The following is a 15,550-nucleotide window of genomic DNA, read 5'->3' as shown; positions in this document are numbered from 1 at the left end:
CCAAGTACACTTGTTAGTTAGTTGCTGTTTGAGGGATGGGTTTAAGGGTTAGGCTTAGACATTCAATGATATTAAAGGTAAACCTATAAGTCTAGAGAATACATGATGTCAAAGTAATTGCAGCTGTTGTTTCATCCCCGATAATGTACCCACAAAGGTGTGTGTGTGTGTGTGTACTTGTATTACTCATATTGTGGGGACATGCGTCTTTTACACATATATATACTTTTACACTGTCACACTGTGGGGACCCGTATTCCATTTGGGAGCAAAAAGGATGCCCACATAGTGTAAAACATTAGATGTTAGTGAACTTTGTATAGTGGTGTATTTTTGTATTTGTATAATATATTAATGTGGGCTATGTGAGTAATGTCTTCTGAAGTTGTAGAAATGTTGCTGCTGTGAGCGGATGTGTGGTGTTAATGTGGTCTAATGGTCACCACCACTAGACGCAGTTTTTTTTGCGATCTTCACAATTGTTTAAGTCTGCTAAATTTAAACATGAGCAAAACAGCACAAGATTAAAAAATGGTTTAAAGACGCCACAGTTGGAGTTCACTTTATCCATTTTTAATAAAAGATTGTTTAAAAAAACAAATTAATACTTAACAAATGTGCTTGGACTTTTAGAAAACACACATGATTTTAAAACTCACAGATACAGAAATAACTGTTAAAATTTTTGCAGTGCCATTGTTCGAAATTACTGAAAGTGTCTTACATACAAAGCCAATTTCGATTGCTTTCAAGTAGAACATGCTTTACTCATTCCAAAAGTTTTTTTCTTTCTTTCTTTTTTTTAAAGTATCATTTTTCTACTACTTTGCCTGGATCCACTATTTATAACACTGGTCAAAAACTGCAAACAACAAAACAGACAAATTAGCCTGAAATCGTAGGTGGGGCACAGATAACCAGGAGAAAAAAAAATAAAGTTGACCAGAATTATTTTTCGGAGAGGGAGAAAATAAATAAATAAGAATTTTATGATGCTATATATATATTACATACTTACTTTAAACAAATGTTTATTTGGATTTTCTATTAATATTTTCTATTAATATTCTTCTGAAATGGATCATACCAGAAGAGGTTTGAGAACCACTGGTATAACATCCCATGCAACATGCCAAACCTTGAGAGATGAGACTTAAGGAAACAGTAGATATCAGCTCCGGCTGTTTGAACATCACCCCAAAACCACCACTGGCCAACACTGTGCTGGCATTAATGACAACCAGTGTAGTAGCCAAAAGTTTAGAAGTATAGGTAACAAGTTACCGGTGCCAACATTTGGACAAAGAAGTAATTGTTCTAAAACAGTGTTTTTTCTAACTGAAATATAGTCTTAAAAAGAGGGGTGTTGTTTCGTTGGGTTGCTTCTTTTTCCAAAGCTGAATCTGAACGAACCAAAAGATTTCTGATTTGTGCAAACAATATCCTTTGCACAAATCAGACCAAAGTGGAGGGGTGTCCAATAACTGACACAGTGGTGCTTAGACAACAACCTTGTCCTGAACAGCAGCAAGACTAAGGAAGTCATTGTGGATTGCAGGAGGTCCAGCAAGACAAAACATGCTCCTCTCCTCATACACAGAGAGGCAGTAGAGCGTGTGGACAACATCAAGTTTCTGGGTCTTCACATAACATCTGACCTAACATGGTCCCTGAACACACCACACCTGGTGTGATGTCCCCAGCAAAGGCTCTTCTTCTTCAGGAAGCTAAAATGGAACAAACTCTCTTCTCAGCTGCTCATGAACTTCTACGGAGCCACAAAAGAAAGTATCATCTGTCTTAGTATGACTGTGTAGTATGGCAGCTGCACAGCACAAGACAGAAAGAACTTGGCCCAGGTGATGAAATCACCACAAGGGATTGTGGGAAATCCACTTCCACATCTGGACTCGGTGAACCCTAGACAGATCCAAAAAAAGTGCCAGACGTATCGCTGCAGACCTCACCCACTCTGGCAATGGACTGTTTTTTACTGCTTCCTTCAGGAAAGTGGTATAGGAACATGAAAACGCACCACCAGCCTGAGGTTGGAGAGACAGCTTCATTCCCCAGAGCTGTGAAATCCAATTCTCTGACTTTTTGCACATTTATTCTGCACACCTGCACACATGGATAGTGTGCATTCACTTGTCTTATAGTGTATCTGTATATTTATGTACAGTATATTTATGTATGTAAAAGGGTGTTCTCTTCTGTGCCAAGAGCTACCGAACAAAAATTCATTATGCACATATTAACAATAAAAGGATTTGTCTTCTTCTTTTTCTTCTTCTTGGGCTTGCAGCCCACAGGATCTGAGCACCTTACTGGTGTTATGGCTCACAAAGTTCTTTGGGGAAAAGAGACTTTTTCTAGTTGAACATACAGCATTAAACAGATTATAAAAGAATCCAAACAATCACAACCTTTTGACATGTAGGGATTTATTAATCACTTTGTGGGTCATGACTTGTAAGTGTAGGATTAACATTTTTCGAACAGCTAATGGAAGTGGTAATAACAATCACATGGCTGTTCAAACAAGTCACCAAAACACAGCTAAACATTTGCTTGCTCACTGGCCACCTGATCATTTTATTGTGACTATAAAAGCTATGTCTGGACAGTGACACATTAAAGAAGCTTAAAAAAATCGATTGTCTCTGTAAAGAAAGAAAATGAGTAAGGCGTGAATGAAAAATGTCTTCAGTGACAAAACAGACCACAAGAGGGCAGCATTGGTCTACGACAGTACATACTACTAACAGTAAACATTAAAACTTTCCAACAATCAGCAATAAAACAAAAATTTAAACTTAAAATGATGGATTTCCTGAAGAAAATTTACTTTATGTTAAAATGCCTTTAAAAACCTGTGCAGTATAGATTTATTTTCAGACATGATCATTGATTGGGCGTATCCACCTATTAATGTCCTTCTGTTTATGCAACTCTGGCTAACACAGAGAGACAGATAACCATGCACGTTAACATTCAGAACTACCACACACACATACACAATACAACACAGAAAAATCCCACCCTAAATACAAATATTTTATGTGCCTCAAATCTAACTGGGGACAGTAGTCCCAAATGAACTGGTGTGTGAGCTGATATAGGTCCCCAATTTCTACATAAATGAACTCACATCAAACCTCCAAACCCACACACAAGTACTACTTGTGTGTGTGCATTGACAGACATGTTCCTTAATTAAAGCAAGATTACATACTGCTTGTGTGTGTGTATTTGTGTGTGTGTTGTCAAGTCTGAACATACACAAAAATTAAAACACACCAAAGTAAAGTGATCTCTCTCCTTTCACCTCAGACAGCACTGCCATAAAGCTCCTTCTCTTTCACTTGACGTGTGCCTTTACGTTACTGCCATCTTGTGACCGCTGTTAACATTGTCACTGAAAGATGTGCTTATTTCAGTCTCATAGGAGACTACAGCTTTGTCAGTCCCTGAGGGTGCGTCCACCTCCTGTTACACCTCCTGTTACAGATGACTAAAGCTGGGCAGGCTGAGAGGCCAGAAACTCTTTTTCTTGTGGTTTGCACATGTGCATTGTGGACAAACCACTGGTCTGACAGGCAAGCTGCCGCTAGCTCAGCTTTTACTGCTCTGAGATCAGTTATGGTGTGCATTAGCAAGCAAACCACCTTCAATGATTTAGCATCATAACAGAGAAGTTCCCTCTTGCTAACCTCGCTTGGTTAACATATATGATGTAAAGAAGATTGAGCATGAAAAAGTTTTTAATAACTTCTTTAGTACATTAACAAGGAAAGCTGTGACGATGTCTCTGAACCTGTCCAGTCTAATAAAAACAGGCAAGTGTACCAGGTGCAGGGTCAGCCAGCACTTTCAGAGTAGCATCTATGAGAATGTCTAAATGTTTAACCATCTCTTTTGCCAACACTCCACGTTCATTTTTCATTCATATTTGAAATCACCCTGTAGATATTGACAGTTAACCACGTCACACATTGCTCAATCCTTTTAATTCTGCTTGTGCTGAATGCTATTTTTTGTGCGAAATAAAGATGTAGATTTTTGTTTCTGTGGTCATGAACCACTAACAGTTTTTCAGAGTTCCTCACTGGACAGCTACTACAAACTCATAATTAATATATTTTATGAATGGAGCTGGACATTAAACACAATATAAAGTATTTAAAATTAGGTCACCCTTAAACATATATAGCAGTAATATTAATCCATTTAACATTGATGAGAAATAATTTTCTTCAGAATAATTATCTCAGTTTTTATACTTTATGCACAATTTTCCACTAATACAGTTTTTTGTTTAATAAGGTGTTTTCATAGTGTTTTATTGCTCCCAATGAAATGGTTTGAAAAATTCCTCCACCGCTTGTCATTTTCAGCCAATAGTATATCATTTTTTTATAATATAGTAGATATTTATCTAACTATAGTAATACTAATAGTAATATTTTACAATTCTTCAGTCATGAAGGAGTGCAGAAGGGTGAAGATGTCAATGTAGAGGGTGGCCAGGCAGGTATGTTTGAATGTCATCCAGTTTATCTTGTTAAATTGGTAAGTAGTGGAGGAAGATGTATGTGTGCGTGTGTCTCCATTATATACTGTACAACATAAACCCAGTTCTCATGAAATAAAACTCCACATAAACAAGTGGTTAGTGAAATGAAGACTTTGAATATTAAAACAGCTCATGGAGAACCTGCTAACTTTGCTCTTGGCTCCGCCTGCTTAACTTGTCTGTCCAGAAACTGTAGGTTGATTGGTGTTGCAGGGCAAAGCAGAGTTCTGGTGATTGGCTTCACTGGTTTTCCAGCAGGATCAGGCTTCACCTCATAGTGCTTTATCAACTTCAAACACACAAAAAAGAAAGAGTACTCGTTAAAAAGAAAAACGTGGAATTGTCTATTGACATTTATTTATGTGAGCAGAAATTATACTCTTTACACTGATTACCAGCTGCTTGCCAATTGACTACTGTGTATTTTGGATGACTCAGGTCAAAGTGACTGATGAGTGGTTTGTATTCATGTGCATGCCCAGGCTGACAAAAGAGTAAACAGCTTTGAATGGGCCGAGAAGTTACTTTAGGTCAATACTGCTCCCTGAATGAAGCTAAAGAACAAGTGATTTCCAGGAAATTTAAAAAACAAATGGCACAATGTTTGGACCCTGTTTGTTTGCATATTTCAGGAATCAAAAGAAAAAACAACTTTGTGCCTTGTCTCACAGAGACTTGCAGTCTTATAGTTATAAAGTTGTATGGATCCTTTAACATAATATGCAGTGGAATAACAACCTAACCTTAGCTTCTAAGTCTTTAAAGTTGTAAGCATCAAGCTACTGTTAATTTATTGTTTTTATAATAACTTGTTCAGCAAGTATTAATTCACAGCACTCCTTCCAAACCTTATTCATTATCTTTTCCAATTTTGCACTTAAAGTTATATTTTAAGAACTTAAAGTGCAAGTTACAGTTTGTCAAAACATGCAGACTGTTTTTGGATTATGTGTATAATCTAGTAGCTTTTATCACTATCCACTCTGCTGCCTGGGCAAGACTTGACACAGTAGCTTTGCATGCTCAACTCAAAGCCAAAGTACACTGCTGTGTTGGCAAAAGTTGCTTCTTTATATGTCCTGCAAGCACAGAGCATCATTAGCATTAGGAACAGATGTTCTTACCCTGGAGAGGAGGAGATACATCTCAAGTTCAGCCACCCGCCGACCTAGACATGCTCGGATCCCAAAACCAAATGGTACTGACCCAAACGGGTGCTGCTTGGATTTATCTTCCCCTCCTCGGAGCCAGCGCTCCGGCAGGAAGGTGTGGGAGTTGGGGAAAATATTCTCATCATAGGACACGGCGTAGTGGCACAGATGGAACAGCGTCTAAGAGAGAAAACCCGTGACGTTTGCTATTGTGCTATGCCTGAACCCCAACAACCCCATCTGATTTCAGATGGCGCTGTATAGACAAGACTGCATTTATTTACTAGTAAGAGGCCAGGTGTGCTTAACATGCATGTTACCTTTTTTGGGAAGAGATGGTTTCCCACCACAATCTCATTTTCAACAGTGACGCGGGCGTTTCCTGGCACAACTGGATACAGGCTGGCGACCACAAAACGCAGCAAGGCATCAACACAGTTTCCATTTGTTCAGTAAATGCAACTCTTTGCTATCTCACCCCTTACAAACATGTAAGTCCATAAACCACATAATTGCTATGATTAAAATAAGATCAACTATTGACCATTAAACCATTATATGGTTATGCTTCTGCTGGAATTATGTATCAGGACCTTCTCCCAACTTTTAGCAAAGGGTTGCATTCATTTTTCAAAATGGTGAAGTATTCTTTCAAGTGGTTTTATTTCTTTAACTTCCATATTTACGAGCAGATAAGTGTTTTATTTCACCTTGGTTATTATCTTATTAATAAAAAGATTCCCCGCCTACCGCAGTGTCTCTCTGATGATGGCCTTCAGGTACGGCATCTGAGCTATGTCATTACTGTTTGGCACCTTGTCCCCAGGGCAAACGCTTATCACTTCCTGGTACAACTGTTCTTGGATCTCTGGCTCCCTCGCCAAATGGTACAGAGACCAGGAGATAGTGTTGGAGGTCTGCAAAACAGAGAAACACAGAGTGTAATGGTCAAAGGAGTTTGCAAAGAAAAGCGTCTGGACTTCTTTAAGTTGCTTGAAGACATTTCACCTCTCATCCGAGAAGCTTCTTCAGTTCTAAGGTCAAATGGCTGAGAGTCCCAGATTTAAACCCAGTGAGAGTATCCCCCCAAAGAGGGACAAAGGACCCCCTGATGATCCTCTAATCACATGAGCCAAGGTGTGAAAGTGGGTGTGGGACCTAATCAGCCAGGGTTTCGGGTGAGCTCATTGTGAAACCTGGCCCCACCTTGTCATGTGAATTCCTGAGGTCAGATGGCCCAGGATGTGAGTGGGCGTTAAGGCGTCTGGGGAGGGAACTCAAAACTGGATTATAGATGGCAGACAGTTGGTGTCGTAAACCACCGCCTCTGTTCAAAGATGGTCGCTCACAGTGGACATAGATGGCTTCTTTCACTCCTCTTTCAAACCATCTGTCCTCTCTGTCCAAAATGTGAACATTGGCATCCTCGAAAGAGTGACCTTTGTCCTTTAGATGCAGATGGACTGCTGAGTCTTGTCCTGTGGAGGTGGCTCTTCTATGTTGTGCCATGCGCTTGTGAAGTGGCTGTTTGGTCTCTCCAATGTAGAGGTCTTCCTCGCTGCACTGTACAGCATACACCACGTTGTTAAGTCTGTGTTTTGGAGTTTTGTCTTTCGGGTGAAACAGTTTTTGTCTGAGTGTGTTGCTGGGTCTGAAGTACACTGGGATGTCGTGCTTGGAGAAAACTCTCCTGAGTTTCTCTGATACACCGGCTACATATCTGAAGAAGCTTCTTGGATGAGAGGTGAAACGTCTTCAAGCAAGTCCAGACGCTTTTCTTAGCAAACTCCTTTGACTATGATGACCTGGATGACTGAGAACCTTCACAGACACACAGAGTGTAATGTTCTGTTGTTAATGTTTCGGCATGTTCCATTACAATCCAGTCTTGTAAGATATCCAAGTTCAGAGCTGGGCTTGGTTTGACTGAATATAAAGTTTTGTGTTTGACTTTCAGGGAGGTTGATCTTTGGGTTGAGAAATATCTTCCAGAAAACTTTCCAGCATTGATTAATGAATGGCAAACCTTTCATGTTTTTACATGATGCTTACTCATCTGCAGCATCTGAGACAAGAACACCTCATTTATATTACTCAAGATTTCAAATCCAGAACAAAGCTATTTCATATTTAAGTGGATGAAATTCTGCTTTGAGTAAATCTGTAGACAAGCATGCGACCAATGATCTTTAAAAATAACTGCTTATACTCTCATGGGCCACTTCTCAAGTTAATCAAATTTAAAATTACTATTCTGGAAAGCCAAAACTCGTACACTCATTGACCACTTCACTAGGTAGACCTTGCTGGTTTTATCCTTCACGACTGGCTTAATTATTTGTAGCACAGATTCAACAACATACCAGGAACATTCCTCAGAGACTTTGGTCCATATTGACATGACAGCATTGCACAGTGTGTGGCAAAACCAGTAGCTACAGAGGAATCAGCCCAGTGAGTAGTCTATAAACTGTATACTGAATTAAGGCATCATTCTGTATAGCAGAGTATATTTAGAGAAAATCAGCCTCCATGTGGAAAAGCACAACTGGTTTTCTAAGTCAACTTCAAATTCTTCTTTTTATATGCATTCTTTGACTTTCAGAAGACTTTTAATATGTGCAAAAATTATCTCTTAACTTGTAGCTGAGAGCTATACTCCAAGGTTGGACTGGTAATCTGCCTGATGGGCCAACACACTTGGGTCAGTATAGTTCTTTTTTTCTTTGTGAGTATAACTATACAGGCTGGCTTGAAGGGCCGCTGTGCACCGTGCATTGTGCACAGTAGCCCATTAGTTCATTTTCATTACTGACAATACAATGCCCAATCAATTCTGGTAACACAGCTGGCCCCTCCCCTACCTTCCCTGTGCACTCATGCACCTTGTAGAACAGAGTTAATGTGAAAGAAGTGTTTAATAAAGAGGAACAAACAAAAGCAAAAAAAAAAAAGGTGGAACTGAAAAGAGGAAAAGAAACTTAAATTAACCAACATGTTAGGAGCTCCACTGTCAGCAATAGTAGAAATAGAAATTAGAAGTAGTATAGAAGAAGTAAAACTGTTTCCCAGTAACTGTGTCTGTATCTAGGGTGAGTGGTGGTGGGTTGTTTTTATATAAAGGAAAACTAACATTTTTTTGGTTCTCATTAAGTGGCTATGGGAAGATGGGAACCTGGAAGCCTAAACGAATAATGGGAGACACTTTGATGCAAACAAATTTATTTTGGGAATTGGGAATGACTGAGCGGTGTAGTTATTACTCACTGTGTCTACTCCTGCCAGGAGGAGTTCAGTGATGCTGCCCAGGATCTCTGTGATATTCATCTGTTCACTGAGCAGGAGGTGTGTGAGATACGCTCCCTCCACGTCTTTGTCCAGGTGGACATTCTCCTGGATCTCCTCAATTTTCTTATTCACCAGTTCTTCAGCTATGAGAGACAACATTCATCTCATCTTATCTCATGTGAAATTTAAAAAAAAAATTGTGAGAAGACATGTTTGCCCACTAGATGGGGAAAGAGAGACACAGTTAGGGATCTTGTTGGCACACTGATTGTGTGAAATGCCACATGTAGGGTGGACTTTGTCTCTTTGTGTGTTTTGTGTGTGCTGACCTTGAAATTAGCTGATAGTGCTACTTGAAAATGTCCATGAACCCTGAACTGAACTAACCTTGGTGATCCACAACCAGTATGGAATAGTGAGTAGGTAATGTTTCCATGAATTAAATCCTACAGATTTCTGAAAACTAGAAAAATAATCTTTTTCCATTTTAAATCATGAATATTTAACAAAATGCCTGAAAATTGTTTGGTTTTTTTGCACTAAAACAGAAAAAATGTTTCAAAGTGGTTTTAAAATCACATAATGGCAGAAAGGGGATAAATATTCAGCACACCACACTTTTATTTACTGGTTAAAAATGAATGTTGCTCACCAACTTTGAAGAGATGATCCCAGGCTGCGACAAACCTTTTCCAGGACTGCAGGTAGGGCCAGAGGAACTGTGGGAAGAGGATGACGACTTGGGAGAGATGGAACATTTCCCCCACGGAGAAGATGAACTTTTGGGTTTTCTCGGGGATCACCTCACTCATGCAGCCCATACGGGTTTCAAAAAGCACTGAGCATATTCCTGTGTTTAAAAACAAAACAATGGTTTGTCAAAAGAGCTCAGTGCAATGCAACTTGACAAAACAACATCAATTTGACAGCACATGCATACAATAGAAAAACCTTCCTGCAAACAGCACAGACCACTGAAATGTGTCCAAGGTCGCTCTCGCTGATCCCTGTTCTGTGACCTTTGGAGCTGCTGATCTTGGCATCTTGTCATTCATTATTTGGCTTCCTTGGAAAAAATTTTGTTTTGTTTGTGGTTTTTCTGTTTGTTTTCTTACACATACTTTTCACCAGCTTTCTATTTTTAAAAAAACCTGATTAACCTGATAGACTGATAAACTTCATTGAGCCTCATTTCCTGGTGCATACGCGCATGTCTGCACATTAATCGTGTGTATGAATATTTCACATACAGATTTGTTCATATTTCATACCTGAATTTTTCTGTACAGTTCCTCTGACCATGCATACGAACAAACGACAGCCTGGCTTACTTAGGAATATAAACACAAGTATTTACAATTAACACTACTACTGCTACTGCTGCTACCACTACTAATTATTATTAATATTATTCTGCTATGAAATTTTGGTCATTATTTACAGTGTTCACAATATTGAAAATGCTCAGAATTGCAATAAAATAAAATAAAAATACATATAAAGAAAACATTTATATATTTAACCTTTTTCCATTTAAGCATATTCCACTGTCCCTTATCTCATCTTATTGTATCTTAAATGTTCTTATCTTTCATTACAAATGACTTCTATCATTGCCGAATGTCACTCATAGTAAAACTTTTTGGCACTATCCCATGAATGCTGGATAATCTGGCTTTTTTTTCCCTCTCAACTGGGGCTGACAGGTCACATGATCCTTGTCCTCCACCTGTTTTCTTCCTTTCTTTCTTGTTGTTTGCCAATCTTTTCATATCAACTGTGTTTCCACATTTTTCTTCTCTCAGGGGAAATGACTGAATGATTGTCACTCCTGTGGAAACACTTTTGAAAGCTGCACCTCTTCTGGCTTCCACCTCATCTCAGTCACCACTTTTTCTGCTTCACCTGGCAGCAAACGTATTTCTTTATATATAGATTAATGGAGGCACCGATAAGATGCAATTCACTAGCTGGCTGGGCAGATCCTCATGTACTAATGAGTGGTGAATGGATTTAAAAGGGAGGCTGGGGCACGAAAACAAGAACAAACAACTTGTAGTGCCAGGGGTGGTCATGTATAGACAGAGAACCAGAAGGGGCATGTATGGAGATGTTGTCCCACTGCTGAAATTCAGATAAATCATCTCCAGATTGTATGGATATTGTGTGCTGGTTCCGAATGATTCTGATTTACTAACATACGCATGGCGATGAAAACAAAATAGACTGATACTCGTATTTTATAAATCCTACAGTAAATTTGCATGCAAAACTCATTTTTTGCACCAATTAAAAATGTTTCCACACTAATATTTATGAATGAGGCCCACTGACCATTAGCCACTTGTCAGTCACTCAGCAAAGCAAACCCTGCTTTATCCTCCTTTCTGACTCTGATGGCAAGCATAATTAAACTCGGCTGTATTCAGTAAAACTGAGTGTGAGTGCTCATTTTTTGGACCTACCACTTTGATTCTTAGTTTGCTGATTGTGTTTTTACCTCTTTTGTTATTATGTATGTTATCCTTAAGTCATCCTGTTTTGGTATGAATACTGTTCAAGAGCTTGTGATGCATCTCTAGTTATTTCCCCGTGTTTATTCTTGGACTCCAGTTGAATTTTTCCACTTCACTAGACCTGACATGGAGCCACGGAGCTCATTGTTTACTGAGGTCACAGACAAGACATCTGAGGGAAAACCACCTTTCACTTTTGTCACCGAGATGCTACTGCGATCTTTTATATGTGGTCAGTTCATGTGACACAAGTTTCACATAGCGTACCTTTAAATGTAATGAGTTGTGAAAGGGAAGAAATCACATTCTGTTTATGAGGCTACGGCCAGCAGCCAGTGTATCTTAGTGCAAAGATCTGCTAGCATAAGATGGATATAACACCACCAACATTCTAAGCAAGAACGTGGCGTTCTGAAAGATGGATTTCCTTTGGATGGTGCTGCTGTCGGATTTCAGATTTATGATTGGGAAGTGGACTGTAACACTTAAAAATAATCTCGGTCAAAGTGACCGTGTTGCATTATATGACCACATTATCATATCTAATCAGCGGTCAAGGCCAAAAGAAAAAGCAGCTGTCGGCTTACTGAATGACACACAGAAAATGAGGTCTGCAGGATTGAAAAAATCAAGGACAAGAACAATTACACAGCATATTCTTCTGTCATGACCTTATATGCATACATATAAAGCCACATCATGCTGCAGTCATATAAACCACAGCTACCAAACGTGTTGTTTTATTCTTATGAAACTTTAAATGAAAAACTACAGAACAACCTGGATCTTCTTCTCGTTTCCAAGCATCTAAATGAGATGGACTGCATGAGTTTCTAAAGCTGATTAATTAACAACATTTCATTTATTTGTTTTGTTTTCTGCTGACCTTCAAAAGCAAATTTGTAGAGCTCTGCAGTCAGGTCATTGACCATGACTCCCTGTCCACTGGTCTCCCTCAGCCAGTTCACTTTGCAGATAAAATCTGACACCACCTCATTGATGGTGTTGGCATAGGAGGAGACGTGCTTGGGTTTCAGCATTCGTGGATTCAAGATGCTACGAATCCGCTGCCATTTGGCCCCCATCCTAAAAACCAATATAAAAACAAGGGAATGAGGCTCCAGAGAGCAAGTCATAGAAAATTACTTTTTTGAAAAATCATTTTATGATAATATCAATCTATAAATATAGATTTGTATATGACTTATTCTTGCTTACATTTAAATGGACTCACTTTACAGGCAAGGCTAGTAAGAGTCTACATATTTCCCTTCTTTATCAACAAATCCCATCCAAAGACCAAAGTCAACAAGGAATTAATGCTAATAACAAGTATCATTGTATCCAAAGTGCTTCAAACTGTTCAAAATAAAATATCCATAGCAAATGGGCAAGTCTCTGGAAACACGAGTGGGTGTTTGAGATCTTTAAACATATCCAAATGCATATGAATGAGTGTACCCTGAGTAGTTCCGGGTTGTCTAACAGTGTCTGAAAGCCTGTTAGTACTGCTCCAGGGTCTTAACTTTCAACACTGATAAGTGCCGCTAAAACAAGTCGGACAAGAATAAATGAGGAGCTGAGAACGTGTCTGTTATTCTGCCAAAGAAAATTGTGGTCCACAGGCCTTTCCTTTTGAAATGTTTTAGATTTTTTTATGAAACTGATGACGTCTATATTGATCTCAGTCTCTAAGACTAAAAAACAAAACAAACTAAAAACTGAGCTGCAGGCCTGGACTGAATCCCTGCATGCTGCCAGTGTTCCCTGTCAGCAACAAGTATGCATCACAAATACTAACCACAAAGTAATTTCATACAGAAGGTATGAACTGAAATGAGATGAGATTGAATTATGTTAAATTATCGTTTCCAATTTGTTAGAACTGTTTCAAGGCAAAATCAAGAGGGCATCTCACAAACATGAGGAGAGAGATGCGTAATCAGCAATCATAACCTCTATGAAGAGGAAGAACAGTAACAGTGACCTCTGTCTTAGGTCACATATTAAAAATTGTCAATCCATACTTTTAAAGGCATTGCAGTCCTATATACACCTATATATACCTACATATTGTATATTGACTGGATTATACATATGGATTTTTTCTTTTTTGTTCATAACATTGCATTCAAAGTCCACGTATTTGCTCCCATGTTAAAGAACCTGAACACCTAGCAAAGTTTGGCATAGGACAAAGTTTTTTCACATAGCAACTGACACAACAACAATCAATTTCAGACATGTTTGTTTGTAGAAAAGGAATGATCTGCAGTTGCTACATCACATGCTGTTGCAGCTTGATCGGACAGATTTCATCTGAAACAAAACAAACAGCATGCTGTCAGCCTGCTCAGAGTTACAGTGCAGTGTGGATTCAGGACACAGATGTGGTGGATCTGTGATGGTTTCACTCACTCAGTCAGGGGTCCATGGGCCTGGTTCCTGAGCTCTCTGTAGTTCCTCCAGTGGGGCATGTCTGTCCGGATTGGGTGTTTACCCTCCTGCCTCAGCACCTGCTCTATCATGTCAGCACTGGCCACATTCACCACGACCAAAGGGCCGTATTTGGACTTCCACAGGGGGCCGTATATCTTGCTGTGCTCGATCTTTGAGCAAATAATGGGAGTTAATAGGTTAGTTGCATGTTCAGTGTTATCAGGAGGTAAAATGATGTTTAAGAAGACCAACAGTTTCCTGCTGGACTTAGAAAATATCATCACATATCAGTGCTTACTTATCTTTGCTTAGACATCCTCATTATAGAAAAAATCTCTCTTACTTATCCTCCATCGTGGAAAACTTTCTCCTAAGTCTCCTAAGACTGTGACTGTCTCTCAAAGGAAAACTAATGTAGTTTTTTTTAATTCATTTATTTGTATTACAGGATTTGTTACATTTATTAAGCGCTTATTAAACCAAAATTCAATTCTAAACCCCAAACTGTGCGTGAATAGATACCACAGAGGGGTCATCTGGATGCACTGATCGCTCTAGCAGCTCCAGGGGAAGGTGCACTGTAGTTCAAACTCAGGGGGCGGACTGAACCCTTAGTCCAGAAGAAAAACGCTGTTTTCACCGTCTTTTCTAACTTACTTGCATTTGTTGCGTCGTTTGGAAATATCCCTTTATAAAAAGCCAGTACAAGGTAGTCATGAAACTCGGTCCGCCTAAATCATCCATAGTTTTCATTTTGTTGACACCCATGACGGTGCTGGTGGAGGCTGCCTCGCGGCGGAGGGTGTCCCCATAGTTGGCAGGGTTTAGTCCCGCTGTGACTCTCTGGATCCCTTTAAGCTGCTGACACTTCACACGCAGTCCGACGCTCATCAGAGATCTCCCGAGCATTTTAACCATGCAGTGCGTCTTATCTGTCCCTTCTTTGTGCCGTGACAGGAGGCTAAACAAGTGAATCAGCCCCGGTGCCTGTGCCTGTATATGTCTATGTGTGTGTGTGAGAGAGAGAGAGCGAGCGAGAGCGGTCAAATAATGCCTCTTTGTTTGTGAAACAGCAAAGAGTCTGTGTACCAGCCTCCCAACAACTGTGGACTTTGATATTATCATAAACGTCAGCAAGTGAACCTACAGGATGCTGTTTGTAACCAGCGCAAACGCAGAGGAACAAATATTATTCATATACATATAAAGCTGTGGTGAAGATAAATTAGTCAAACACATTCATAATCCACAACCTCAGTACAAATAAGGTTAATGTGGAGTTGAGCCTAAGCCCCGGTTTTCCGTTTTCCTTTAAAGGATGTTGGGGGTGGAAACACGTCTGCTTCCTTACTCTTCCTTACCCGTAGCTACATAAAACACACTTCCTATATTTATTTGTGGAAAATTACCGTCAAACACTGTTGCGTTTACGCCCGTTTCGTAGTCGTGAATGCAATTTGAATAAAATTTCATTATAGCCTGAAGCTACCGGAGGATAGCAGCTGGAGGTACGGCCTTGCGGGGATTGGTGGATCCGGTGAGGGTGGGTCGGATCAGACGGCAGAGTTTTGCCCAGCCAG

General features: G+C 39.6%; 1 protein-coding gene across 3 annotated transcripts; it reads right to left on the bottom strand.

Annotated features, from left to right (window-relative positions):
• Positions 1-2,529: 2,529 nt before the first annotated feature.
• cyp27a3 (cytochrome P450 family 27 subfamily A member 3) lies at positions 2,530-15,396 on the bottom strand. 3 transcript variants are annotated; one of them, XM_005475384.4, is made up of 10 exons: positions 15,380-15,396; positions 14,628-14,973; positions 13,950-14,140; positions 12,418-12,617; positions 9,668-9,865; positions 8,995-9,158; positions 6,478-6,644; positions 6,048-6,129; positions 5,701-5,907; positions 2,530-4,865 (listed from the first exon to the last, which is right to left on the bottom strand). In XM_005475384.4, the coding sequence occupies exons 2-10, from the start codon at positions 14,886-14,888 to the stop codon at positions 4,707-4,709; spliced, it is 1,629 nt and encodes a 542-aa protein (XP_005475441.1). In that variant the 5' UTR covers positions 14,889-14,973; positions 15,380-15,396; the 3' UTR covers positions 2,530-4,706. The 3 variants fall into 3 exon arrangements, with proteins under 3 accessions (XP_005475441.1, XP_013132823.1, XP_013132824.1); XM_013277369.3 differs by lacking the exon at positions 15,380-15,396 and having other exon boundaries at positions 14,628-15,194; XM_013277370.3 differs by lacking the exons at positions 2,530-4,865; positions 15,380-15,396 and having other exon boundaries at positions 5,721-5,909; positions 6,049-6,129; positions 14,628-15,209.
• Positions 15,397-15,550: the final 154 nt, after the last annotated feature.

This window comes from Oreochromis niloticus, linkage group LG16 (genome assembly GCF_001858045.2).
Source record: "Oreochromis niloticus isolate F11D_XX linkage group LG16, O_niloticus_UMD_NMBU, whole genome shotgun sequence".
NCBI classification, from domain to species: domain Eukaryota; kingdom Metazoa; phylum Chordata; class Actinopteri; order Cichliformes; family Cichlidae; genus Oreochromis; species Oreochromis niloticus.
The sequence above is the reverse complement of the archived record's forward strand: the minus strand, read 5'-3'. Positions and strand labels throughout refer to the sequence as shown.